The sequence below is a fragment of the Lissotriton vulgaris genome, chromosome 4_1, assembly GCF_964263255.1.
Source record: "Lissotriton vulgaris chromosome 4_1, aLisVul1.2, whole genome shotgun sequence".
NCBI classification, from domain to species: Eukaryota; Metazoa; Chordata; class Amphibia; order Caudata; family Salamandridae; genus Lissotriton; species Lissotriton vulgaris.
In genome coordinates, this window is record NC_141691.1 from 789,920,287 (window position 1) to 789,930,700 (window position 10,414).

Sequence of the window (10,414 nt, forward strand, 5' to 3'; positions counted from 1 at the left end):
AAAAGACTAAAACTGAGATTGAAAACTGTGGAAGAAAAGCTAGAAGACCGAAGGAAGGCTGCCAGTGAAAAAGAAAGGGCTGGAACCAAGCCTCAAAGACGGAGTGACAGAATAAAAAGACAAAACAAGAAATATCAGAATCCTGAATGGACTTACCTAGTACTAGAGGAATTTGAAGACCTCGAAATAAGTGACGAGAGTGACGAAGAATCGATTGCTGAACAGGATTCCGAAGAATAAGACCCCACCTGAAATTTTAACCTGCGTAAGCCACCTGTGTAAAGTTACAAAGAGGGGTTGAAATACTTCTTCTAAGCCAAAAATGTCTGATTCAAATGTGAATGGAAGACCTAGACAGAATTGCTGTAAAACATGCTGTAAAATATGCTTATGTAGTGTAGCAATAGTACTGATAATATGAATAGGACTAACAGTCTTAATACCTTTCATGATAAGCAAAGATTCTAACCTGTACCCTACTAAAATAGTGACGAAAGACTCAGATGTTTTGCCGACAGAAGAAACACCACAAAGTGTAGAAAGACGTGAGAAAACCTCTAGCCTTAAACAGACAAAAAGGGACTTAGATGCATCAGATGAGGGAGGACTACATTATCACAGAATCAAAAACAGGACGCATTTAAATGTATTTGCAAATCTTTTAGTTCACTATGTAGCAGCTATGGAAAAAGAAGACTGTTATGTCTGCATGAAGCTACCCACTTCAGTAGCTGAAGGTGTGACCTATCATCATTTACCCCTAACCTATGGAATTTCCTGTAGCATTTTAGCAAGCCTCTTCTATAGAGGAACTTTACAGTATTACTATTCTAACTCTGACGTAATATTTTCTGAAGTTCCTATTCGGGGACACCTTAACATTGTGCATACCAAGAGCGATGTGACTCGTTATATGGGAGAATACTTTCTGACTAAAGGTGACATAGACTTAGGTGAAGCACACAGAAATAACTTGACCTGTTCATTACATGAACAAGAGAAAATGTTTTTAAATATGGCAGAGAAAAGAAGGGAGAATTTCCAAAGAAAGGCCAATGACAAAAGACAGAAAACTCCTGAATGGGCAGAAAACATGGAAAGCACCTCAAAAGGTGAAGAAAACGCTGCACTGTTGCTGGATTTCGAAAGAAAGAGGAAACTTTGTCTTCATAGAGTAAAGACTAGTTATTTTAACAATGTATTCATCGGTTCCAGTGAATGCGAACACAATTATAAGGTAATTGGAGGTTGGGGTTTCAAAAATGGGTCAGAACCTGTGTGTCCCGGAATTTATTATATATGTGGAAACAAGGCTTATTTCAAATTGCCGGATCACTGGTATGGAAGCTGCTATTTTGGCATTGTCTTCCCGAAAATATACCATGTGAACGACGCCGATGGAAGCAATGAAAATACTAATGGTTTAGTGCGTAGTAGAAGAGAAAGTGTAGGAGAAATTATAGGTGATATATTTAGTGCATTGATACCTGGAGTGGGAGTGGTTCTGAATACACACCGAATTTGCAAATTGTCTACAGTGGTGGATCGGTTATCTACTGACACTGCTGCTGGTTTCCTGCTGGTCAATACTGAACTGGTTGCGATCAGATCAATGGTTTTACAAAATAGACTTGCTCTTGATACCTTATTGGCAAAAGAGGGCGGAGTCTGTAGAATGTTGAAAGCGCAACATTGTTGCACTTACATTGCAGATAAAAGTGTTGAAATTAAGAAATATGTGAGAAACATAACTAATTTGGAAAAATAACTCAAACTACTGGAGGTTGACAGTGCCTGGAAGACACTAACTGATGGTCTCTCCTCTGTAGGTAGTTGGTTTTCTAACATAGGTAAAAGTCTTGTGAGTAAAATACTGATGCCAATAGCAGGGATTAGTTTAATTGTGTTAATAATAATAATTTGTTGTAAATGCCAGAAATGCAAAAAGAAGTATGCTGTGAATAAGAGAGGAGTGAAACGGAATGTTGATGAGCTTGAATTGGAAGAGCTGAATAATCAGATATATAAAAAAATGAAGAATTACCATCCTAATAAGGATGCGGAAAAAAGGCTTAACAAAAAGTTCATTGAATTCGAGATGGGTGAGATGTGAAAGAGAAAGTTGGCATCTGGTTCCATTAATAGTGATGATAGTTAATCTCATCAAAGAGGGGATTGATGGAGCAAGGATTCGCACGTTACGCGACTTGTTTGAATTCAAACCCCTCGCTTAAACATTAATATAGTAATCAACCTGTTTTCGTTTATTAATTTTGCACTTTTACACTACACGCGGGTGTCCCAGAGACGCTTGCCTATGTGTTTATTAATCCTAACTACGCTTGCAACTAACATGGTCGCTGCTATGCGGGATTTCAGTCTGCGCATGCGTCGGCCATACCCATGTGATGTGACGCACTCGTAGTTCTGGAGGGAACTTGTCGCTGCTAATATGGCCGCTTTGTTTTAACATGCTCTCTGCTTGCCACCGCTGCTTTGGCTCAGCTGTTTATTTCTGCTTAACTCCTAATGCTATAGATATTATAAATTAAGGGGTGCAGTGAAGCTAATCATGGTATACAGTGTATTCATTTTTTCTGTGTTTCTAAATTGTTTTCGCTTACTTTTCATGTAACATCTCCGGGGGCCTGGGAGGAGAGGTGCCACTCCATCTTGGAAGCCCATGTGTCACCAATCACGTGACAGGGTACATGCGAGTCTTGCAGCAGTGGAACTCAGCCAGCTGGCTGCCGAAACTGAGATGCTCCTGGGAAGCTGACCTGTGCTCAGCAAGAAGACTCAAAGTCGTACCTGATGTTGATACATTGTAATTGTTGTACTCTGTACGCTATTGTCTTCATATTTCTATGCCATGGGAACTGGAATGTAAGGGGTGGGTTCAAGAAAATGAATATTAATTTTGGGAACACCAAATTCTAGGAGGTGACAATGACCTAACCACCTCTCTTGTCCAATCCCAAGTTGGGGATCCTTACATTTGCAACATTTGTGGGTGGTCTACTGACCCGAAAACAGTATATCTGACCTAGGTCTAGCTAGAGAAATTGTCCGACTTGTCCGAATAGCCGACCTGTCACTGACCCTACGAACTCTATAGGTGATTGATACAGAGAGCTGCGGAGCACTCTGTCCGTAATTTCCACAAACTTAGTCTGGGGTGGAGGAACTTTTAAGTGCTGGCGAAGCACTTTGCTGGGAGATTCGAAAACCCAATCGGGGTTACTGGCAGATTCCTTGCAGAGAGGGCGTAGCGCAGGCTTTGCATCCGAAGCTGCAGGTGTTGGTCGTACCCTTCCGTGAGCCCAGTCCTGATCCAATCCTGGGGTGATCCTATCCTGACTGTCCATGAGCTGTACCTGCTCGCCTACTGGCATCCTAAGTCCTTGAGGGTCCTTTCCCGCCTTTCCCAACTGACCCGTGGCCAGGGTTAGTCCTCATTCTGTCCTAGGTAAATATAAATTTATGTGGGTGTTCGTCCTTCTAAAATCTTTCTCTTCTCCTTTTTCTAATAAAGCAATCTTGCCTGTGATTTATCTCTGACTTTTAAAACTCTGACGAAAGTATTCTTTCTAGCATGTTCCTTATCTCTCCCCTACCCTTACTCAAATGCTGAATGGTCTGCATATTTAGTCTGTTCCACTGTTACCCTTCCTATAGAAGTTGCATTTATTCTGAAGCACAAAACCTCTCAGTTTATTCCAAGTAGCATTTAGTAGTATGTTCCCTTGTTCTTACCTATCCTTTAGTGATGAAATAGCATGTTTCTTCTCAATAGTATCCTTCTGAATATTAATGATTCTCACGCTGATTCATAGTTATATTGTGTTCCTGATCTTGGTTATAGATGTTCTTATTTGTGTGAATTTCATTCCCATGGCATATGAAAACCTTTTATGGTTTAGATAAAACTTTTAAAACTTCCTGTGTTTGTGGTTATTACAAGGTTATACACAGAATATAAATGAATGTGGTATTAGTGTTATCTGTCTAAGCTTAAATTTAGCTCCTGATCCATTGTGGTCATAGGTACCTGTTCTCGAAGATTGGTAAGTCAGGTACACGTAAAATATATAGAAAGTCAGAACCCCGAATTACTGATAGCGCTGTGAAGGTTACCTGATTCAAGAAAAATTATTGATGGGCCCAGCGTATATATTTGGTAAATAAAGGATCAAGGTGACCTGCGCGCTCTATCAGTGTGACATCTCCTCCTTCTTTGTCCAATCAAAATTGGGGACCTTTACACTTGCAACATTGGGGGGTGGTACACTGACCTGGAAAACAGTATAAGTAGAGTAGGTTTAGCTAGTTAATTTGTCCGACTTGTCGGAATAGCTGACCTGTCACTGACCCAATGCACTCAATAGGTGACTAAGAGCAGAGGGCTGCGGAGCACTCTGTCAGATGATTCGCTGACCCAATTGGGGTTCGGACTGTTAGCTGCAGAGAGGGAGTAGCGCAGGCGTTGCAACTGAGACTTTAACCCGAGAAAGGAGGGGTTATGAAAAATATGCAAAATCAAGCATGAATCCTGGTTGTATCTCCGGTGCTGCCGCCCCACTTTCAATTCATTAGGAGGTCTCTTCTGAGACCAATCTAGTTGATGAAGGGGTGTGCACTAGTCCGGAGGCTTCTTTGTGCTTCTCCAGATCTGAAGTAAAAACGTTTTGAGATGTGGAAAATTCATCAATAAAGCAGATGTCATTTTCAACAGCGAACCACAGGCTCCCAACCAGTTACCCTTTGCCCAAAAGCTCATAACGGACTACTGCATTCAGAAACAGTGAAAAGGAAAATGAGCATGGCTAGTGACTCACAGCCTATTTACTTCACAAAGCTCTTTTTGACTCCCATGATCACTCTAAAAAAACATGTAGAAGCCCAAAAGATTGGGCCCTAAAGTGGCACGGGGCCTTTCATTTACAACCTGTGCAAACTTGTTTTTATAAGTTTGCTGTCCTTGGTCGTTGGCCCCAAGAGTTAACCTTGGGTGCAGCAACCACTTCTACCAACGGATGCACTGTTCTTTTACTCTGAGTACTGTATCTATACTGTATATCAGGGGCACTTTCGGCATGAGCATGGGGGGGACCACTGTCATTACCAACGGGCACTCACATCCCACTTGGGGCCGTATTGCAATAAGTACCCAGCAGAATAGAAACACTGAAGCGTAGAGCAAAGGATGCAGAAGAACGCAACAGAATGAATAACATTCTGGTGGTGGGATTGCCTGAGAAAGTGGAAGACAGAGACATGATAAGCTACCTATAACTATTGCTCCATACAGTGGTCACTCCAGAAAGTCTGTCACCCTTCTACACACTGGAGAGGGCACATCGAGTTCCAGCCAGACTGCTGGCCCCTTGGGAACCCTCTACGTCCTGTAGTGGCTAAGCTGTTACATTTCAAAGATGGAGACCTGCTATTGCAGAAAGCACGCACAGATGGCCCGTACACAGTCAACAACTTCAAGGTCTCCACCTTCTCCTATTATGTTTTGTAATTTACCCCAATATAGGCCCGGGTCCCACACCCGTTATATGAAATAACACTCTAAATCGAGAAAAACAAGGAAAATAAAGGTCTCTTTTAGGAGAACCTGACATATGGCTATAACATCCTTTTGGCTGAAAAAGATTACCCGCCTTAGCTTGTTATGGACTGCCCAAAGGGAGAAACAGTAATTTTATTGTCCTTTTCAGACCTCGTTCCAGTATCTCTAAAACATTCATACGCGCAGGAGTGGGAGGTAGCACTTGCTCCAGCATTATATTGTAGCCATGTAGGGTGGGATACTGCATCACCTCACCATGTAATCCCAGTAAAAACAACTTCAACACAGACACAGTACCCAACAAAACAAGAAGCAAAAAAAACAAATCAGGGAGATCCTTATCAACTTGAATATCAAGGTGTAATAGAGAATTGCACCTCTTCAATGAATAATCCTTTGTTTCCCATAATGAAGACTGACAATTCAGACTGTCTAGTTTTAGACTACAGACATCGAAACATATGCACAAAGACAATTGCAGTACAGAATGCACCCAGTGCTGCATTAATGAATAACATTGGGCGTAAAAAGTACAAAACAAAACTAAATATCTCAAATGGATTTTTATGCCAAAATACAGCACCCGAAAGCAGGTATTTGACAGCATTCTCAGCCCTAGGCTCTTAGGATCAATTCTGTTGGCTGCCCCAAAGCTATAAGAATAGCCCTGGGTTGTTTTCAGCTAGGGTAACAGAGTTACTTCAAAAGTTTGATTAGGAGGCATTGTCCTATGTGGATGATATTTATCTGATGGATGATGATTTATTGAATCATTTGACCAGGGTGAGCAACATAATTTTGTGATTCTCCTCTAAAGGCTACAAATTCAACTTTAAAAAATCAAAAATAGCCCACCTCAATGTCCTATTTTTGGGATACAAGTTATCAAATGAAGGAAAAAGCCTAGCAGCTAACTTTTTAGAAATGTGTGCTCTGCTCCAATCTCTAGAAACTCTGAAAAATGTATAATCAGTATTGGGATTCCTATTTTTTGGCAGAACATACATTTTGGATTAAGCATAAAAAGTAAAACCTTTTTGTGATTTAATCAGACCTGATTTTTCAATTAGATATTGGATACAGGAACACCTGTATAACCTTAGTTCCTTACAAGCTGACATGATAGCTTCCAAACACATACACTCACGTGTAAATACCACAAATCTGGTGATCTGTGTAATTAAGGGTCAATCTTGGTACACTTACCTGACCTTCAATGAAGGAGAAGCAGTACCCATAGCATACAAATCACACTTGTACATAAATACTGAAACGCACTTTGCTCTACAGAAACAATTCTGTAAGTAGTACAGACTGCTGCAGTGTGAGAAAGAGCACTGGCTCAGGGGGAACAAATAATCGTTGTGACTCCTGTACTGGCCTTAGAAGCTGTTACAAAAGCTAGCATTCCAAAAGCAAAAGCGCTACATTCACGATGGGTACAATGGGTTAATTCTCTCACTGTGACATATGTAAACTACAAATTTGATTCTACACTAAAAACACAAGCATTTCTGCAGTATGAACAAAAATATCCTCTTCCGAATGAAATAATGACTATAGATCAGTATGAATACATTACTTACACTGACGGTTCTGCTTACCTTGCCATAGGGAAAAAACGGCAATACAGCGCAGCTTGTGCAATTGTAAAAGGACGTATGTGGGATGGCAAATTCCATCCTTACAGTACAAAGAGACTAAATAGCACAGCTGGCAGAATTAAAAGCAGTATTACTTGCACTAATACAAACAGATCGGGAATTCCCCACCCTTATAGTTTGCGATTCATTTCACTGTGTCCAGTCTTACAATGAATATCTTCACTATTGCGGTCAGAATGGGTTTAGAGACTCAAAAGGTTGCACAATGAAGCTCAAATTGCTTTGGGAACAAGTGGCAGAACTGAAAAAAGACTTGCCAAGAGCTCATGTGATACACACGATGAGTCAACAATGTGATGACATTCACGTTAAGGAGAATTCATTGGCTGATGAAGCGACCAAGGCAACAGTGCGTACTGCTGCCGTAGCTGCAATCACTTGTTCCAACACGAGAATAGATGGAAGCACAATGATAGTTGTCATTGCTTCACACAAAAACAGCAAAGCCTTGCCAAAAGGCTTTCCACTCAAGTACTTCTACAAGTTGGATGCAAAAAATATTCTGTATGCTCAAATTCCAGGAGTGGGGTATAGAGTCAAACCAAACCTGGATTGCAGATTAGGTCTAATTCTAGCTGCACATGAGAGTCTTGGTTCTGCACACGCATGAATTAGAGCAGTGGTCCCCAAACTTTTTTAGGCCGGGGCCACATCAACTTTCCTTTCTGTGATGAGGGGCCGGGGTCAGTCTTATAGCAGGAAATGATATGGGCCAACGTGACAACCAGTAGCATTGTGGAGATTATAATGAATTTTTTTGCAGCTGCCCTTCGCTTGGCCTTGGCGCCACTTATTGCAAAAAGTAAAAGTAATAGAAAGTCTTCTCGTGTTTATTTTAACTACCACAGATACTCCTTGATATAGATTAGATTCGCAAATAAAACCACAAGCTGATGATAATTTTTGTGGCAAACAGTGAAATAACATTAATACAGAATAATTGTAATAAACAGGCTGACCTTAGGGTGGTCCTGGAAGCATGCAGGCCCTTCAGGAATGGCAGATAAAAAAACACAAGCAGCCCATCAGCAGATGACATGCTGCAGTCTCATTTTGTATGTGACATCACTGTTCAAGAAACATGTTGCCTATAAAAGAGCATTACTATACTGACATTTTTTCATATTCATAGTTACTGAAATCAGCAGGCTTACCATATCAGTGTGAGCTGTGGGCTTGCTTCTGACTGGTGAGGAGATTGGTGTCAGGTTCCAGTCCAGTTACAGCTAGTCTCAGAGACTGATGCAGGTGTTCATCTGAGAGTCTTGATCTTGTCGGATTTTTTATCAGCTTCATGCGTGAAAAAGTTTGCTCACAGATGTATGGGCTCCCAAAAACTGTGGACATCTTCATAGCGTGTTTTCTGATGTTGGGGTAGGTCTCGTTTGGGAGGGAAGCATAGTACTCTATGAGACAGTTGGGATTGAATGCGACTTTCAGCACATCACAGGTCTGCAACTCAGCCAGTTTAAATTGAAGAGAAGGCAGGGTGTCATTAATGTCGGCAGTAAAAGGGTTCTGGAATATGAGAATTTCTTTAACATGGGCATGAAGCTCACGGAACCGCATACTGAACTCAGCTCTCAGCATTTCCAGTGCGTCCTTGCACTTCTTGGTTGGAAACGGGACCGCTGGCTCCTCAGCTGAGAGGTTCTGAGTAGAAGGGAGATGGGTGAAGTCTTGTTTTTGCACTTGTCCAACAAGCAGCGCCATTTTAACCTCAAATGCTTTGATGTGGGAATACATGTCACTGATTAATTTTCCCTTGCCTTGGAGCTGTAAATTGAGGCCGCTTAACATTTCTGTGACATCTGTTAAAAAGGCAAGGTCCCATTTCCATTATATGTCGGTCAGCTCTGGGACAGTTTTTCCCTTTGTCAGGAGAAAGGTGTTGATTTCGGGTAGCAGCTCGTAGAAGCTCTTCAAAACTCTACCCCGGCTTAACCATCTGACTTCTGCGTGGTAAAGCACGTCTCCATGGGCAGACTCCAGCTTCGATAGAAAAGCTTGGAACTGCGTGTGTTTTAGTCCGTTTGCTCCGATAAAGTTTATGACACAACCACCTTCATGACAGATTCCCACTTCAGAACTTTGCTGCACTGTGCTTGCTGGTGAATCAGGCAGTGGACTTGTAGTGGGGGGGGTGAGACCTCGTTCCTCCATTTCTCTTTTTATGCGCCCCACTAGCCCCCGCGATGCACCAACCATACTCGGAGCACCGTCCGTTGTGATGCTAGCCAGCTTATCCCAGTCCAAAACCAACTCTTCCATCGTTTGGCGTACTTTACCAAAAATATCCTCTCCTGTCGTAGTACCCGTGAGACTTTGTAGAGCTGCCAGCTCCTCGGACACTTCAAAAGTTGAACTAACTCCCCGAATAGAAATCAGCAGTTGTGCTGTGTCCTGCACGTAATTGCTCTCATCCATTGCCAATGCAAAAAACTCAAAATCTTTAGCTTTTTCTTTCAGCTGGACATGTGCCTTATGACCCATTTCTTCAATTTGCCTGGTAACTGTAGATGCGGACAGACTCACTGCGTTCAGGGCATCTTTCTTGTCCGGACACGCCTCCTCCGCGACAGCGTTCAAGCAATTCTTAATAAACTCACCAGCACTGAATGACTTTCCACAGCTTGCAATCAGTTTAGCTACCTTGAAGCTGGCCCAAACGGATGACAGGTACGCCTGTGTTTGGCGTAGCATTGTATTCTGCTGGGCGGCAAATCCTTTTTGTAGCTTAGCCACCTTGTCTCTCCTCACTTGGCCCAGCAAGCTAGCATACTGCCCTCCATGGCGGGTTTCATAATGTCGGCGGATATTAAATTCTTTAAACACCGCCACAATCTCTTTGCAGATTAAACAAACTGCCTTTTCCTTGCACTGGACAAAAAAATAGTAATCTGTCCACTGCTGTTTAAAAACTGAATCTATTTTCCGTTTCCCCAACAGTTTTGACATTTTGTTGTCTGTCTTTCTTCCGTTCTTCTCGGGCTGGTAGGGGAAATAAGGGAGACCTGATTACAATGGGCACACAGTTATTACTTGCGTAGAAGCAGGCAAAGGACATCTTCCAAAATGTTCAACATTTTGTGACTACACGTGTGTGCTGGCAAGGTAAAATTGAAGGTATTATTTTTTCACAAATTCATCCTGGCTCGAGAAATTTCAATAG

General features: G+C 41.9%; 1 protein-coding gene across 1 annotated transcript; it reads right to left on the minus strand.

Annotated features, from left to right (window-relative positions):
• Positions 1-9,081: 9,081 nt before the first annotated feature.
• On the minus strand, positions 9,082-10,200 carry LOC147722592 (general transcription factor II-I repeat domain-containing protein 2A-like). Its single transcript, XM_086967331.1, has one exon. The coding sequence runs from the start codon at positions 10,198-10,200 to the stop codon at positions 9,082-9,084; it is 1,119 nt and encodes a 372-aa protein (XP_086823457.1).
• Positions 10,201-10,414: the final 214 nt, after the last annotated feature.

Bases quoted from the DNA above. Each gene is read 5' to 3' on its own strand.
- LOC147722592 (XM_086967331.1), bottom strand. From the start codon at position 10,200: ATGTCAAAACTGTTGGGGAAACGGAAAATAGATTCAGTTTTTAAACAG.